This window comes from Oncorhynchus mykiss, chromosome 9 (assembly GCF_057628025.1).
Source record: "Oncorhynchus mykiss isolate SJ-2025 chromosome 9, ASM5762802v1, whole genome shotgun sequence".
Taxonomy (NCBI): Eukaryota; Metazoa; Chordata; class Actinopteri; order Salmoniformes; family Salmonidae; genus Oncorhynchus; species Oncorhynchus mykiss.
In genome coordinates this window covers 27,039,143-27,058,092 of record NC_143030.1, presented here as the reverse complement: position 1 = coordinate 27,058,092, position 18,950 = coordinate 27,039,143, and the positions used below count along the sequence as shown (strand labels likewise).

Below are 18,950 nucleotides of genomic sequence, written 5' to 3'. Positions count from 1 at the left end.
ACCATCCCCACTGTCAAACATGGTGGTGGCAGCATCATGGTTTGGGCCTGCTTTTCTTCAGCAGGGACAGGGAAGATGGTTAAAATTGATGGGAAGATGGATGGAGCCAAATACAGGACCATTCTGGAAGAAAACCTGATGGAGTCTGCAAAAGACCTGAGACTGGGACGGAGATTTGTCTTCCAACAAGAAAATGATCCAAAACATAAAGCAAAATCTACAATGGAATGGTTCAAAAATAAACATATCCAGGTGTTAGAATGGCCAAGTCAAAGTCCAGACCTGAATCCAATCGAGAATCTGTGGAAAGAACTGAAAACTGCTGTTCACAAATGCTCTCCATCCAACCTCACTGAGCTCGAGCTGTTTTGCAAGGAGGAATGGGAAAAAATTTCAGTCTCTCGATGTGCAAAACTGATAGAGACATACCCCAAGCGACTTACAGCTGTAATCGCAGAAAAAGGTGGCGTTACAAAGTATTAACTTAAGGGGGCTGAATAATTTTGCACGCCCAATTTTTCAGTTTTTGATTTGTTAAAAAAGTTTGAAATATCCAATAAATGTCGTTCCACTTCATGATTGTGTCCCACTTGTTGTTGATTCTTCACAAACAAATACAGTTTTATGTCTTTATGTTTGAAGCCTGAAATGTGGCAAATGGTCGCAAAGTTCAAGGGGGCCGAATACTTTCGCAAGGCACTGTATTTCAAGGCCTACCTTTAAACTGAGTGCCTCATTGCTTGACATCATGGAAAAATCTAAAGAAATCAGCCAAGACCTCAGAATACAAATTGTAGACCTCCACAAGCCTGGTTCATCCTTGGGAGCAATTTCCAAACGCCTGAAGGTACCACGTTCATCTGTACAAACAATAGTACGCAAGTATAAATACCATGGGACCACGCAGGAAGGAGACGCGTTCTGTCTCCTAGAGATGATCGTACTTTGGTGCAAAAAGTGCAAATCAATCCCAGAACAGCAAAGGACCTTGTGAAGATGCTGGAGGAAACGGGTACAAAAGTATCTATATCCACAGTAAGGTGAGTCTTATATCGACATAACCTGAAAGGCCGCTCAGCAAGGAAGAAGCCACCGCTCCAAAACCGCCATAGAAAAAACACTTTTTGGAGAAATGTCCTCTGGTCTGATGAAACAAAAATAGAACTGTTTGGCCATAATGACCATCGTTATGTTTGGAGGAAAAAGGGGGAGGCTTGCAAGCCGAAGAAGCACGGGGGGTGGCAGCATCATGTTGTGGGGGTGCTTTGCTGCAGGAGGGACTGGTGCACGGTGCACAAAATAGGTGCATCATGAGGAAGGAAAATTATGTGGATATATTGAAGCAACATCTCAAAACAGCAGTCAGGAAGTTAAAGCTTGGTCGCAAATGGTTCTTCCAAATGGACAATGACCCCAAGCATACGTCCAAAGTTGTGGCAAAATGGCTTAAGGACAACAAAGTCAAGGTATTGGAGTGGCCATCACAAAGCCCTGACCTCAATCCTATAGAAAATTTGTGGGCAGAACTGAAAAAGTGTGTGTGCGAGCAAGGAGGCCTACAAACCAGACTCAGTTACACCAGCTCTGTCAGGAGGAATGGGCCAAAATTCACCCAACTTATTGTGGGAAGCTTGTTGGAAGGCTACCCAAAAAGTTTGACCCAAGTTTAACAATTTTGTAATCTTCTGACCCACTGGTAATGTGATGAAAGAAATAAAAGCTGAATAATCACTATTATTATTAATGCAAATAGTCTGGGTAGCCATTTGATTAGATGTTCAGGAGTCTTATGGCTTGGGGGTAGAAGCTGTTTAGAAGCCTCTTGGTACCGCTTGCTGTGCTCAGTCCTCCTTTTCCTGTAGTCCACAATCAATTAGAAATCGTTCCTTCAGACTCGAGCCATCCAACTGAGTTACAAAGCACCGTTGACAAAGAAATGAATGTGTCATGGAGTCCGGCAGAGAAAGAGGAAGCCAAATCACTTTGTCATGTCCCTTCTTTATTAACAATTAACACTATTAACAAAGTCATCAGGTCAACAAAGAAAATGATTTATTTCATGGAAATGAAAGAAAAACGGGAACTTGTTCTGAGGGCAGAAAAGAGTGAGATTGTTCAAGTTCATAAAAGTCACGTTAAAGGCCATACTGGGAATCAAGTGAAGAAACCACTGAATGGCAACCCTTGTGTTATGCCCTCTGCCACCCAGGACACCACCCACCAGCCTAACGTTTTGGTCTTTTCACTCTAAACAGTCAAAATAAATGTTAAAGGTCAACTTTAGAAAGGTTCAAACCGGGGACTTTGTGTCTCACAACCCATGTTTAATGCCCTCCTACCTCCCTAACAGGATTTATTTGATTGAACTCTCACCTGTCACTGGTCCTGGCTGTGATTGGTTAACTTGGTTAAAAGTCCATCCACCTCGGTCATGGCTATAAGCGTTTGTTAAATTAAGTCAGTTAATTTTTGGGGCATTTTATCTAACCCTTATCCTAATTCTTCTAACCTGCTATGTAAATTCTCCTAACCTGCTAAGAAAAGTCAAATCTGACAAAAGTGGTATCCCATCTTGTCAAAACCAATCAAACCTCCCACTTGGCCTTATCTTTAGCTAGAAAACTGAAACCACACAGGGATTTGAAACAGGGACATTCAGCATGGCAACCCAAGTGCTACACAATCCACCACCTACAAATATGACAGCAACTGAGTTTTCTTTTCACTCTGGCCGTTGTAATGTCCCACCAATGGTTGTTTCGCTTTCATCCAACCAATCACATTCAGCCCTCAGAACAAAATTGAATAAGGAGTAGCAGGGATTCCTAAAGATTGACACTATTCACTTTGAGGTATTGAAAACAGAAGACCACCATAGTGGACATGAACTGAAAGTGTGTTTTAACCATTAAAAACCTGTATGTAGAGTGTGCAGAGATCAGACAAAATACATTGATACTTAAAACACCCAGTGCAGTCAAAAATGTGATTTTCCTATCTTTTAAGTATATTTTATACTGTGAACATGATAATGTTATTTTAGTGTCAGAGCTGTTTGAAAATACCACCTGAAATGTCATCCTGTTTTGGTGGATGTAGTTTTACCCTTCACTGTTGACACCACCATGCTGTAAATTAGTAAATAGACAAAAAAAAATGTTTTTATTACTTTACTAGGCAAGTCAGTTAAGAACAAATTCTTATTTTCAATGACGGCCTAGGAGCAGTGGGTTAACTGCCTTGTTCAGGGGCAGAACAACAGATTTTTACCTCATCAGCTCAGGGATTCGACCCAGCAACCTTTTGGTTACAAGTCCAACGCTCTAACCACTAGGCTACCTGCCACCCAATAAGAAAGAGTTCCAAACTTCTCTGCCAATATCAGCTAATTTTCAGTTTTCCCCCTCCTAACTCAGACCACTCACAGTCCTAGAGAAATTGCTCTTTGCTAAGAAGAGATTGAAACAATTATTATAATTTTTTTATCCCTTTTTTCTGCCCAATTTCGTGGGATCCAATTGGTAGTTAGTCTTGTCTCATCACTGCAACTCCCATAGGGAGTCGGGAGAGGCGAAGGTTCGAGAGCCGTGCGTCCTCCGAAACACAACCCAACCAAGCCTCACTGCTTCTTGACACAATGCCCGCTTAACCCGGAAGCCAGCCACACCAATGTGTCAGAGCAAACACCGTACTACACCTGCCGACCGTGTCAGCGTGCATGTGCCCAACCCGCCACAGGAGTCGCTAGAGCGCGATGCTGGATCAATTGTGCGCTGCCCCATGGGTCTCCCGGTCGTAGGAGACCCTTAGACCACAGCGCCACTCGGGAGGCCAAGAATATATTTTGGTTTATTTTCAACCATTTGAATTGAAAACAATCACAGTAAGGTACTTAATTGTAATCCAACAAGTATGTGATATTGAGATAAAAACGGCTGCATTGGACCTTTTAAGTGTGCTTGATTTAGTTTGCCTGTTAAAATGGAACCAAGAGACTAGTCCCAAAAGTGCAAACATGCTATTTCAAGCACACCTCAAGTATTTGAAAGTATCTGAAACACCTGTATGTATTTCACCAGGTGGTAGAGATGGCATGGGATATAACGAATGCTCATTTGTGCGACAAAAAACGCTTGAACCGACAACGCTTCAGCAGTTCAAAGGAAACGTGACTTAAAGGCTGTGACTACTACTGTACATTTGCCCTCTAGCACCATTACTCTCTTTCCTAAGCTCACAGTGTCACCACAAATACAGCTACTATTTTACTGTTAAAAATACTTGTGTCAATAAGAGAACTTTTGCACATTCTAATGAAACAAAACCAGAATCCATGCTACCGTGACCAGTATGTTGACCACATGTCCCGGATCGTGTGACAGTCCCACATTTTTCCCCCTTTGTACCGCGTCCTGCAACGAAACACTCATGTCCCGCATTTTATCAACAAATTCAAGCACCACTAATATGCGCTTATGAAAAATATATATCATTAGGATGTGGTAGTCTAAGAATACTGGTGATGTTAAACACTTCTCCAATCGTTGTTGAGATCTGATATTTTGCCCAGCGCCAGACGAGACGTAGGCAATGTCATATCATCAACCAATCACATTTGTAAAAATCCTTTCAGTTCAGTCTAAATTCCAGTGGGGGGGGGGGGGGGCTGCCAAATGTTTTTATTCATGTAGGCTACACTGTCCCGCAATATCATCCTGTAGTCTTGCATTTGGGTGTTTTAAATGTGGCCACCCTATGTGGGACAGGCATGCAGTGCATTTACAAACAACTTTCCCCCTCATTATTTTCTGTACATTTCTACACAAAGTGTTTGTCACATGGATGGAATCCCATGGAACAATGGAGATGCAAAACAGGGTCATTTTCCCAAAATTCCCAGGTTTTCCAGAAAACTGCCAACTGGGATTTCTGGAAAACCTGGGAATTTTTGGAAAGTTACTGGAAATTTGCAACCCTAAAGCCATCTTTAAAAAGGATCAGAATGTGCAGGTCACCATGGTGCAGGTGCTCTCAGGAATCTTTCCCAGTGGTAGCAGGCTTTGAGCATTGTCTGATGCGCCGAGAATGGCGTAGCCATGCTGAAGAGACCTTGGGAGAAACAGACATCAAGGAAATGTCAACAACAGAGTTGTATTTGTGACATAAGGGCACTATAAAGCACAGCTAGCTAACTTGGTAATCCTTACCTGTGCATTCCTGGGTGAAGACAGGTAAACCGTGACATCAGGTAAACAAACTACACAGCAAGAGAAAGAAAAAAAGCTAAAGCATGTTCTTTCTGGTACACAAGAGCAAAGCCAGGGAGTGTATTCAAAATGCGTAAAGTTTTTAAATGTTATCAAGTGTTTTTCAGTAGTGTTCACAATACTCTGGAACCAAATGTTAAATTCAAGTCCATGTGTAGTTCCATTTGCGTTTGAGTGTGCGGTAAACATGTAATGCATCCTGAATACACCCCTGGTGGATAGGTTGGGGTGGGCATGGTCAGGGGGGCACAGAGGGACGGTTTGGCACAGTGACAGAGTGGAGGAGGGATCTGAGGGAGGTGGAGGAATCCTTTCTCAATAGTCTGAAAGCGTTTCCATTCTTCATGACAACAGGATGTGGAGAGAACTGACGGGTCCTTCTATAGGCAGACATTTTGGCTATTCGTTGGCTTTGGGAAAAGGGCAATGTGTCTTTGGAAATGTACAGAACCCACTACACCCCTGGCAGACAGTGTATACAGGGCAGGCTAGTTAAACCTGCATTTAAGTCTGTCATTTCAGCCTGTGTTTACCCACAGACGTTTTAGCTTAAAGAGTCTAACATTATACTGTAAGCCAGCAAAGCATTAGATTTATGTTATATTATATCATATTCCTCAACTCATTGGGTCGAATTGCAGGGATCTTGCAGGGTCTGGGCTGTGGTATATCATTGACTACGGTGGCTAGTACTGATTCACAGAGGACAACAACAACACCCACCGGCTAAAGTACATACACACGCTCGCGAGCATGTTCCTCACGCGTAGTACGCAGACCCTTTCTTTCCAGAGTGAGGCGGGGGTCGGCGCATGGAGAGAGAGGGCGGGGGCACCCTGACGAAGCATGGGGGAGGAAGAATGAAGCGTGAGGTGAGTTGGCATGACGATGGTGTGGCAGAGTAGGCGTGTGTAACAGCTAATCCCCCAGTCACCCTGCCAGGGTTGGGGGTGGGCATGAGTGAGTGGGGGGTGCTGTGCTCCTGTCTCCTAGTTGAGTGGCCAGCTGGGGTGGCAGGTAACCTAGCGGATAAGAGTGTTGGGCCAGTAACCAAAAGGTGGCTGGTTCGAGTCCCCGAGCTGACTAGGTGAAAAATCTGTCAACGTGCCCTTGAGCCAGGCACTTAACCCTAATTACTCCTACACGTCACTCTGGATAACGGTGTCTGACAAATGTAAAAATGAGAGGGGCAGAACCTATGTGAAATAACTCTGTCAAACTAGGAGGTGACGTGAGTAACCAGAGCAAAGCCAAAGAAACTACAACTAAAAGTTTTACTGGACAGCCTACTCTGGATCTATGTGTATCCAACTACATCAGAAAAACGAAGAATCTGGTAAAAGGCTGATGTAGTGGTTACACACATCAATGCTGTAACTTCTTTCTTCATTCTGACAGTAGGAGTACATTTTCACTGGTTTCATCCATTTATTAAACCACTGTTTAATTTTCAGCAGCTTGATACATATGGCCTAAGGTCTTCCGACTCTTATTCTATGCCAAATGAGGGAGGCACTTTTTCTAAAATGCTAATCTGGTTTTGAAATGTGATTCCATGGTCAAAGGATTTCCATGTCGCCGTGCTGCAACTTTAGCCCACATGGTGGCCCACTTTCAAAATGAAACAATTGTAGAACTTTGAAATCTCTGATTTTCAATGCCGCTAATGCTTATGCTAAGGAGTATGGAAATCAATAATGAATCCAGATAATAATGAAAGATGTAGGGAAATGCATAAGACGTTACAGAATGAAATTGAGAGATGTATTTTCTTCTCACCAGCTTGCTCTCACAGCTTCAATGTCACTCACTAAGTTTTGTGCCAGACATATTCCAAATATCTGTAAAAGAAAGAAAATAAATTATGAATGTGATGTGATGTCTACTTAAATGTTTTCATTAACTGAGTCACATGCAAGCTGCTCATGCTCTAAATTTCTGCTCTTCGACAATACTTATAACGTCCCGGATTCATTTGGGATTGGCAGTTGTAATGCAATGTGTTTCATCTCCACAAGATACTAATATGATGGACACCAGCCATATCAGTCATGTGTGGTGTGTCTAAACATCACTATATGCTGCTGAGACAAGTTAATGTCCTGAATCAGAGTGGCTTGCTCTCTTTCTAAGCTGAAAGTAGTCAACAAAATGTTTATCTTACCTGTAACAGTGCAACTCCTATGAAGATCCCAGCCACTACTGTCAGGTTGTCCTGTAGCCACTTCTCAAACTGTGGCACACAGCCTTTCACATGGATGTAGGTCTTCTGCTCTGCGTCCTACAACAATGACACGTTTATTACAGGGAGGCTTCTTTTTGTGCCCCTTTTTGTGGTATCAATTTGGTAGTTACAGTCTTGTCTCAATTCTGCAACTCCCGTACGGACTCGTGAGTGGCGAAGGTCAAGAGCCGTGCGTCCTCCGAAACACGACCCAACAAAGCCGCACTGCTTCTTGACACAATGCCCACTTAACCCGGCATCCAGCCGCACCAACATGTCGGAGGAAACACTGTACACCTGGCGACCGTGTCGGCGTGCACTGCGCCCGGCCCGCCACAGGAGTCGCTAGTGCGCGATGGGACAAGGACATCCCTGCCAGCCAAGCCCTCCCCTAACCCGGACGACGCTGGGCCAATTGTGCGCTGCCCTATGGGTCTCCCGTACAGGGAGCTTCTTAGCCTCCAAATGGCATGAAAACCAAGCAAATGCCTTCATTATACAACCATCGTATTACATAGCCCTTCATTATATTATATAACTTTATATATCCTCAGTAATGTCTCTTACATCATAATAATAGAGGCTACTACATCAGGGAAACGAGAGGACAAATGTAAGGGAAGGAAATAGGAAGGCGGTAGAGGGGGAAAGAGGAGAGAAATGGAACGGCACTCACCGTTTTGGCTCGTACGTCATAGCCACACTGCGTGTTTATCACATCCTCCTAATGAAGAGAAATACAAGTGTTATCAAAAAGAGAAGTCAGCTGCCAATACCCCCCAATCTCCATTGCTAATACTACTGACACCCATGACCATTTCCTGTTCGTGTGTCAATTCATGTCTGAGTTTCTGACCAATAATATGAGCATGTTAGCATCAATGCCTGGGTTTTGCTATCTCATAGATACTGCCATTTTGAAAATTGAACTAGGCAAGTCGGGTTGAGAAGAAATTCTTGTTTACAATGATGGACTACCACGGCCAAACCAAGACAACGCTGGGCCAATTGTGCGCCGCCCTATGGGACTCCCAAACACGGCCGGTTGTGATACAGCCTGGAATCGAACCAGGGTCTGTAGTGACACATCTAGCACTGAGATGCAGTGCCTTAGACCGCTGCGCCACTCGGGAGCCACTTGGGACTAACCAGAAGCAAAATCATTTTCAGTGAACTACCCCTTTAACTGTAAAAGTGTGACACATTCATCAGAGAGTAAGGGAACACAATTTCCACTACGTCTTGTAGGATTCATTGTTCAAAAGTGCCCCAATGATGAAAGACGTTACTGTATTAGTCCTGATCTCCCCCATACCATTATGAAAATAATGTATCCCTTGATGCTCTTGTCACAGGCAGTCCCATGTAACTGATGTTTTCTGCATGTGTGGAGGCCATTGTTAGTGTTCTCTCCCTCCCTTTGTTGCCAGGACTTTTGTTCCCTCCCTCTTTTCTCTTCTGTCACGTTCTACCTCTCCTATGTCCTTGTGTCACAGTATCTATTCTTCAGTCAAACCCTTTTGTTGCTCACTTTTCTTGTCATTCTCTCTGACTCAATATTTCTTACTACCTCCCTCTACTCCAATTGAGGCACTCTTATGAAAGTAGCTTAGGGCTGTGTTCCAAATAGGAGACTCACTTTCCTCCGTCCTTGACAACTCCCCCTCACATATTTGAGGAGACTGGCACAGTGTACTAAATACCGCTAAAAGAAGAGCCAGTATACAGTATATCTAGGTATAAGTCTGGCTAAAAGGAGTTTCCACCATATTGTTTTTTACCCATCCAGTCTTTTCAGATCTGCAACAGCAAGCCAAGGACGAAGGGGAAGAGAGTTGTTTTTCAGTTTGGAATCCAGGCTTGATTACCGAACTCCATGACCCCACGTCTCTGACCAACCCTACCTAGCCCCTGTGAGACTTTCTTACCGCAGGATCCTTGGTGCAGCAGGAGAAGGGGACGCCACATTTCTCCCGACTGGGGTTGGTGTCCGTGCAGTTGAAGTAAATGTTGAGGTTCCAGTCGTCCGCTCCGAATGCGCCGCAACACTCCCACTGACAAGAAGCAACAGAGAAGAGAACGTCAACAGCACATCCACGTTTCTTCCTTTAACTTAAAACGTTTTTCACTTTAAATACCCAGGAAGTTCCAGGAAGTTCCAGGAAGTTCCACTACCTCACAATGCACGGGTTGACTCATAACCCACAGTCCACGAGATTATATAATAAAGTCCTGGATATTGCTCTGGATAGGAGCGTCTGATCGATGACTAAATATGTCCAAAAAATATCTAACCACTGACTAAGTTTATGACCTCTCACATAGCCTAATATAATATTAACTCCTGCAGAAGGAAGTATCTCTCGCAGTAAAATGATACACCAAAATGTACATTGACTCAGGAACAGGAGTGTTTCAGCATCTGAGAATGAATGTGCGGTTAGGGATCATCTGTAAAGGTGGTGAGGCTATCTTTATCAGCATCATAAAAGCTGATAGTATTTCAACCACATAAAATATGCATCCAAAGCGAACTGAAATCTTATAGTGTTTTAACAGCTTTTAAAATGTGTTAAAATCAACCAAACTGTTTTTTTAGGGGGGGTTATTGCATTTTCTACCCGGTCCCTAAACATCTTTGCTGCGTGAGAGAAGCATAGCTGAAAGAGAGAACCAACTTTACCGATGTCAACTAGATTGTAGTTTTCATTCTATCAATTTATGACATTCTGGTGAGCAAGGGTTAATTTAGTCTTCTAGTGCAACAAGTAATGACAGAAGCTGCATGTATTTAATTATAGACAAGTTACCTAACAATTAGCCTTCCAAAATTTTGGAAATTTTAAAGCACAAATGTAGGCCTATCTAGGAAGGCCTGTCAAAAAATCTTTCTGCCATCTCTTAAGGTACAGCGCATTTTCTATATTTGTGGGTTAGGGTTGGGCCTCAGATTTTCACATATAGTCAGGCAGTTGCAGATGGGTTGTTAGCAATTGCGTGCGGGTGAACAAAGAGCTGACAACACACACACAACACACACAACACACACACACACACACACACACACACACACACACACACACACACACACACACACACACACACACACACACACACACACACACACACACTACTGCAGCATAGCAGTGCTATCATATATGGTGAAAACAAAGAGTCCAATGTTTAGAGGGAATGACTGTAGTGAATTCCTCTCTCATCTCACACCATCAGTGTGGGTGGTGTGTGACTGACAGAGATTGTGGAAGGCTGAAAACAGGGCACATATTTACAGCGTCTCAGAGCAGGATGCGGATCTAGGATCAGTTTTGCCTTTCAGATCCTAATGAATAAGAAGAGGGGGGGGGGGGGGGGGGGGTGAACTGATCCTAGATCAGCACTCCTACTATACGACGCTTTGTGAATAGAGGCCCAGATGGAATACGCTGGCTACACGAACAAAGGCCTGCCACTGAATAGAGAAACTGAGACGAAGACCAATCCAGAGAGGAGATTCTACACAAGGCCCTTGTGAATTCAATACATTTGTTGGCTAAAGCATATCAATTCATTTCTGATAACAATATAAGGAGCCCGAGTGAGGATTTTAAAACACATTATTGAGTGAAGCAAAACGAATTAATCGTATATTATATCATATTTAATGTTTAATTACCGAACCACTGTATTGCATTGAAAGTAATTCAGCATAACTCATTTTAATATGGTAATTGCTTTAGCACCTCATCATTGTATGATATGATTAGCAGTCCAATAAGTGAAAGTGGTTGAACGAGTGCTGAGGTAAATTGCATTGAACACGTTTATTAGCTATCAACTGCTTTGCTCCCTTCCACCGTTCTCTCGGTCTCATTTTAATGTTAGTCTTTATAAAAGCAACTCCATAAAATACAGTTTAAAAACAGACAATTATTTTGGGTTCATTTAGGTCCTAGGTCCTTAGGACTACGATTTGTGTGCATTTGAGTTATTTAGCAGACGCTCTTATCCAGAGCGACTTACAACTCCGTTAGGCTACCTTCCGTCTAAAGAAGAATCACAATCACTTTTAATCGCAAAGTACATTTGCATGTACCAGGAATGTGACCTGGTGAAATGGTGTTGCCATAATAAAACAGAATACACAATAGACAGAATCTACACAATAAACGTAATATACAGACAGATACACATAATCTACACAATCAACTGAATATACAGACAGACGATACACAGAATATACACAATCAACTGAATATACAGACAGACGATACACAGAATATATACAATAAATGGAATGTACAGAGAGATGATACACAATAAGCTGAATATACAGACCGACAATACACAATACATGGAATATACAGGACAGACGACACAGAATATACACAAAAAACTGAATATATAGATAGCCGAGACACAGAATATACACAATAAACTGAATATACAGACAGACGATACACAGAATATACAGACAGAATGTTATTGACGACATACACAAGTATATACCCTTTACACACAGAGCAATAAAACATTTTCCAAACAAATTTAAAACAGACCTGAACAAATGTAGGGACCAACTATGATACATATGTACAACATTAGTAATCTTACACAAAACCTAAGTACAGCAATGGTACAGTAGTAACTGCAGTTTCACAGCAATAGTTAATTAATTAAATTCAAGGGAGAGGCAAATACCAGTAGACACTGGGGCCCTCAAGAACCTGGGTAAGTCAGCCCCAGTGAAAATCCTCACATGACCCACATGACCCACAATATCTGCTCCAAGTAGCTCATCTGTGATTCCTCCCCATCTATCTCCAGTGTATTACAAAAGAGTTGCAGTCCTCTTTTATCCAGTAAGAGCACTAATCCACTGGCTTGTCACATCTCCAACCAGTAACAGTTCACTGTAAGCCCTTGGGCTCCCTAAAGTACTCTGATCGCCTCCTGTGTCAGCAGTCTGATCCACCTTTAATATCTTGAGGTGGCTTCAGTGTCCCTTGAGGGCATCTGTACTGATGTATGACCTGCGCAGATTGAGTTAAGTAAACATGTTGAATCTGATCACCGGTGTTGTGACTCCTAATTTTAAAATAATACTAGTGTCTATCTTTCACCGTGAAGCCCTTTATGATGAGACCTTTGTCCAAAAGCGTTTACACCGAGAGATGTTACAAGTACAGCCGTCTCTGGCGAATCTGGCCAAAAGAACCTGCAGGAACATAATTGATGGAAATCAGTACTGTCTGCAGATTTTCACAGCTCAGCACGAGGCTTGCCAAACTTGATGCAGTCTCCTCCACCAGAGTACCCACTACGACTGCTTCACAAAAAAGGTATTGAGCAGCCATGCCACTTGCTTAACCAAATAGATCATTCATGACCACATTGAAATGAGTGAGACTCCAGAAGAGCAGACCAAAGATGTATCACTTCATGTGGGGGACCAGAATTCATCTTTTTTTTAATTACAATTGGGAGATTTCCGTGACGAGCACAGTATTTCAAATCCTACATTCAGCAAGTCAAGCACCTTTACACACTTATGTAAGGCATGCTGCAGTATTTTTTTACCTCTTTGCAATTGAGACTAAGGCTCTTAATTTGTGTACAATTGTCAAAGCAATATTATAACGGCCATGAGAATTATTTGTGGAAGCTACCAGCCTTTATACTTACATGATTTTGAATCACGTCTCCAACAAACATTTTATCATGCTGCTCATAGAGACATTTGAACAGAAATCCAATATGATAGACTAAGCGTTGGCAACCATCTTTTAACCAGTTTAGTAACTGTGAATCAGCTGGCAAGGCCAGGTTTAACTCCTCCTTCGGGAAGCACCTTGTTTTTCTGTTGAACAGGCCAGAGAGAAAAGGCAAAACAGTCTCTTTTAAAGAGCTAGAAGAAAAACCTAGCTTCATTTGGTCAGCTGTGCATAGAATCTGAGAGGGATAAGAGGTGAGATACTACTTCCCAATAGCAATCCTTCTCTTTGGCTCTTGTCATGACTGTCCACGAGAATCCAAAATAGGTCAGATAAGGTTTGCAATGAAACTTCAATCAGACCCACTCTCACCCATAGAGGGGGAAGAACAGAACTAGTGGGGATTAACAACTCACGCCCTGTTGTAAAATCAAGGGAGAAGATTCAGGCCTGCGCTCTCAGGATTCAAAGGAATGTTCTTTGTCTCAACAGACTTTTGCCCGCTGAAACTCTGACAAGTTCAAAAGCGAATACTGGAACAATATTTCTAACGTAGAACGGGGGAATATCAGAGGCAATCTATAGAACACTAATGTCATTTTGTTTGTTATTTTATGATGTCATTAAAAATGTTAAAGGAAATACTGTAACTTGGAAAGTATACACACTACATATATGAAGTTTCCATACTATGCGTGGTGCATGTAATATGAAAAATGATGAAGGGGATTTTGTTAAGAGAGGGATGTGATTTGAGAAGCTATAAGAGATAATTGTTTTCCATTAACTTTGCACACTCAGTAGTCATCGCCCCGGAGTGAGGTCAGAGAACGTGCCTGCCGGAACCGCCCCTTTCGAGCAAAATGTATAAATGATTAGACCAGAAAAGCGTGAAGCTGCAGCTGCACGTTTAAAATGGTTTGAACTTTGAATCTCAACACGAGGTGGAGAAGATAAACTCACCTCCTGGACAATCACTGGTATGGCTGATTAGCTGTCCTAAGTAAAGTATCTTCAAAAGCGAAATAAGAACCATCCTGTTCCTCTCCTCAAACCATTGTGTTATGCGACTCTCATCACCCCACTGAAGAACCATTGATACGGCTGGCTAGCCTATCAAGAGCGAATGGAAGAAAAATCAACTCTGTAGTTCTGTTCAGGACTACATGACAAGTCACCGGATACCGGACAACTAGGAAGAAGGACAACAGTAGAAGAGTTGTTGGAACCATTTTGGAAAATCAGAGCGTTACAAGGGTGCCCTGTTCACCGAGAGACCCCCGGCAAACCCAGGCCTATCACGTAAATACATTCAGGATTTCTTACTCACATTGGGCGGCATTTCTTGTGCAAAGTATATGGTTACTGCAGCGAGAGTAGTTTCTGAATGTACCAATGTTAAGTATCCCTCTCCATCTCTTCTTTAACAAGCAGCCAGGTTGTTGTCATTCCGCTAGGGACATGTTTTTGGCATATTAAGTCTCCAGTCAATAACCGGTACAGAGTGTGTATGTTTATCCTGTGTTCCATGTAATTAGCTAGTAAATAAATAATTAAACCAATTTGTGTAGTACTGAATCATAAGTAAGGCTAATGCAAGGAGGTTACGACTGTTCAGAATGATATGATATGAGGTTATGATTAATATGTTTATAGATGTGATGGGTAAACCTTTTAGAGATTAATTCAGGAGATGGTAACTTAATTTAAAAATTGGGTCTTCAGATTAATGTTAAAGTCAAGTCACGACACTCTTCTTCATCACAGAGAACATACACTGACTGTACAAAACATTAGGAACCCCTGCTCTTTCCATGACAGACTGACCAGGTGAAAGCTATAATCCCTTATTGATGTCCCCTGTTAAATTCACTTCAATCAGTGTAGATGAAGGGCAGGAGAGGTTAAAGAATAATTTTTAAGCCTTGAGACAATTGAGACATGGATTGTGGATGTGTGCCATTCAGAGGGTGAATTGGCAAATGTTTTAAGTGCCTTTGAAAGGGGTATGGTAGTAGGTGCCAGACGCACCGGTTTGAGTGTGTCAAGAACTGCAACGTGCTGGGTTTTTCACACACAACAGTTTCTCATGTGTATCAAGAACGATCCACCCCACAAAAGACATCCAGGTAACTTGACACAACTGTGGGAAGCATTGGAGTCAACATGGGCCAGCAGCATCCCTGTGGAAGGCTTGACACCTTGTAGAGTCCATGCACCGACAAATTGAGGCTGCTCAGAGGGCAAAAGGGGGTGCAACTCAATATTAGGAAGGTGTTCCTAATGTTTTGTACGCTCAGTGTATAATATTGCTGCGAATAACTCTTGGAGTATGTGGTGATCGAAGCTGTAAACTGTTTGGCAGTGGGTTGTCTTCTTCAATAAGACCTTGTTCAAAAACAGTGATGGCACTTGGGAGATCACAGAAAACTCTTGAATCACATCTTGTTCTTTAAACAGAACTTGTTTTTCTGTATTCCTCTTCTTGCTAAATTGCCAAGACATTGAAGGAGGTTTCGGGCAGGAGCACCTGATTCTTGACCATGATGTATGAGTAAAATGTGTCCAAAGTATGATGTACTGTAGATCTGTGCCTTTCTCAGAACGTTCTCTCAAAACAGTGGAAACAAACCAGCACATAACTGGACTGAAACATGTTGTGAACACATTTTTTATTTCCTTTCACATACATCACAGTTTATGTTTTTTGCTAGTCATTGTCAAAGAAATTCTGAACGTATTCCTCAACTCCCTCCTGTGAACATCCAAGAATCTCTACATAGCATGGATCTTCAAGGAGTGTTTTCAGAATGTCTAAAGCTCCTGGTCTGCTAGCGATGAGTAGAAATGATCTGGGTAAGATGTTTTTACTCAAAAGGTCCCCAGGATTATCTTCCAGGGATCTTTTCTGGTTGGGGTCATTGCTGGAAATTGCTGCAACGCAGAAAGAAACCTTCAACTCATCAAAACCTTCCAGGCTGAAGATGATCTTCTCTGGATGGGAGTGAATGTGTGGAATAACTGGCTTCAAGTCTGGATTGCAGTTCCGTATAACATCAGCGAGACTCACGTCCCGATGAAGGAGATTTACCTGCTAGCACATTCAGAGAAAGACATTCAAAAACGGTCTGAAAAAAGTCATCTGGACGCCCAATCCAACATGATTTTCTGAGTGCTTGGCCTTGTAATAGAACAGTTCTTCCCTCTTCTCCATATTGATCAGGTTCAAACAGTCTCTCTATGCTGGTGTTCTGACTGTCCATGGTCCTCAGAACATTCTGCAAGGCAGCCCTGCGCAAGCTTATCTCCTGCCCTCTCTCCCACTCGTTTCTGTGTTTCTTGACCATTGAGTGCTTTGTGTATCGTTTCTCCAGTAGCAACGTCTCTCAAATGTGGAAGAGATATTCTTGCACTGTAGAAATTCTCAGATTTCATCTGTTCCAGGTAATCATCCCTGACCGGTTCTGGGTTTTTCTCCATGATAAGCCAAGGATATTTCTCCTTTCGAAATCCCGTGGAAAGCCTCCTTCTGGGTTGGAGTGGACAGGACAGAGTACAGCTCCCTCATTTGATCCTGGCTGGTTTTGGCCTTCTGGATCTTAGGGTAGACCTAATGGGTCCAATTCTGTGAGACTAGGGAATCTGCTATGAGGTCTGCCCTGTGCTTTTCTACAAACGGGACTTCACTAGTGTTGGACCTTTTGATCTGGCCTTCTAAATCATAGTCTTTATGTGAGTGGTCATCCAAGAGTATATCTAGTCATAATCAGCAACAAGTACACTGCCAACAAACAAACGTTGTGTCCATAGAGAATATTGTTTCAGCTCTTACTCTAAAATGTCATTATGTGAATTTTCACAATATTATTCCAAACTCATAGTGTGGAGATGTACAGTGCCTTCAGAAAGTATTCTCACCTCTTGACTTTTCCACATTTTGTTGTGTTACAGCCTGAATTGAAAATGGATTAAATGAAGATTTTGTGTCACTGGCCTACACACAATACCCTATAATGTCAAAGTGGAATAATGTTTTTAGACATCTTTACAAATTCATAAAAAATGAAAAGCTGAAATGTCTTGAGTCAATACTTATTCGACACCTTTGTTATGGCAAGCCTAAATAAGTTCAGGAGTAAACATTTGCTTAACGAGTCATATTATAAGTTGCATGGACTCATAAGTGCAATAATAACAGTGTTTAACATGATTTTTTATGACTTCCTCATCTCTGTACCCCACACATACAATTATCTGTAAGGTCCTTCAGTCGAGTAGTGAATTTCAAACACAGATTCAACAACAAAGACCAGGGAAGTTCTTCCAATGCCTCGCAAAGAAGGGCACCTATTGGTAGATGGGTAAAAAAAAGAGCAGACATTGAATATCCCTTTGAGCATGGTGAAGTTATTAATTACACTTTGGATGGTGTATCAATACACCCAGTCTCTACGAAGATACAGGCGTCCTTCCGAACTCAAATTGCCGGAGAGGAAGGAAACCGCTCAGGGATTTCACCATGAGGCCAATGGTGACTTTAAAACAGTTATAGAGTTTAATAGCTGTAATAGGAGAAAACTGAGGATGGATCAACAACATTGTAGTTACTCCACAATACTAACCTAAATTACATAGTGTAAAGAAGGAAGCCTGTAGAGACTATTTTTTTAAATGTTCAAATTTCTCTTCCACTTTACATTACATTACAGAGTATTTTACATTACAGAGTATTTTACATTACAGTGTAGATCATTGACAGAAAAAGGACAATTAATCCCACCTTGAATACATTCTGAAGGAACTGTATATAAAACACTGTAAAAATCACATTTTTGACTGCAAACATGTTGTGCTGGGTGGTATGTACTCCACAGCAGATTTCAAATTTACCTGATTCCTGGATTGGGAGGAATATTGAAGATACTATGGGAGATTCTCATGCCATGGATAAAAATATCCTTTTCACAAAAATTCTTAAGAGCGCTACACATCCGACGAGAATCGTAGGCCACCCTTCCTCCCCTAGTTGCTATAGAAACATGGTATACGTTGCCAAGGCATCGGGAAATGTGAGTGGGGCAACCAGGTTCTATCGCTTTCTCACACGCCAACACACACATGCTCCTACCCCCGCATCTTACAAGACCATCTCTTCACCTTACTCAAACCAGCGCTTCTCCTCTGTAATAACTGCATTTTCTCATACACACACACTGATCTTCAAACACTTACATATTCCTGTGTGAAGTCTATGAGGTTCTGGAGGTCGATGTCGTCACGGTACGCCCGGATGTTATTGTTGATGAAGAAGTTGAGCTGGTCCTTGATCCAGTCCTTAAAGACAAAGGCCAACACTCCAGCCGTCAGCTCCAGGAAGAAGATGATCCCCAGGAATACAGAGAACTGGAACACAGGAACAGGGGGATAAAGAGAGTCATAAAGAGAGGGGGAAAGAGAGGGATAAAGAGAGGGGGAAAGAGGGATAACGAGAGGGGAAAAGAGAGGGATAAAGAGAGGGATAGCGAGAGGGGGAAAGAGGGATAACGAGAGGGGGAAAGAGAGGGATAAAGAGAGGGATAAAGAGAGGGGAAAGAGGGATAACGAGAGGGGGAAAGAGAGGGATAAAGAGAGGGTGAAAGAGGGATAACGAGAGGGGGAAAGAGGGATAACGAGAGGGGGAAAGAGAGGGATAAAGAGAGGGTGAAAGAGGGATAATGAGAGGGTGAAAGAGGGATAACGAGAGGGGGA

The 18,950-nt window shown here is 42.3% G+C and overlaps 1 protein-coding gene across 2 annotated transcripts in view; it reads right to left on the bottom strand.

Annotated features, from left to right (window-relative positions):
• Positions 1-1,978: 1,978 nt before the first annotated feature.
• tspan5a (tetraspanin 5a) overlaps positions 1,979-18,950 on the bottom strand; it is a 28,470-nt gene continuing 11,498 nt past the window's right edge. The window contains exons 4-11 of one of the 2 annotated variants that reach the window (XM_036987618.2): positions 18,435-18,605; positions 9,420-9,545; positions 8,168-8,215; positions 7,432-7,548; positions 7,047-7,108; positions 5,991-6,103; positions 5,208-5,257; positions 1,979-5,109 (exon numbers count right to left, since the gene is read on the bottom strand). In XM_036987618.2, coding sequence (XP_036843513.1) covers positions 6,028-6,103; positions 7,047-7,108; positions 7,432-7,548; positions 8,168-8,215; positions 9,420-9,545; positions 18,435-18,605 — 600 coding nt within the window. In that variant the 3' untranslated portion in view covers positions 1,979-5,109; positions 5,208-5,257; positions 5,991-6,027. The remainder of the gene's footprint in view (positions 5,110-5,207; positions 5,258-5,990; positions 6,104-7,046; positions 7,109-7,431; positions 7,549-8,167; positions 8,216-9,419; positions 9,546-18,434; positions 18,606-18,950) is intronic. The other variant, XM_036987619.2, reaches the window with a different exon arrangement.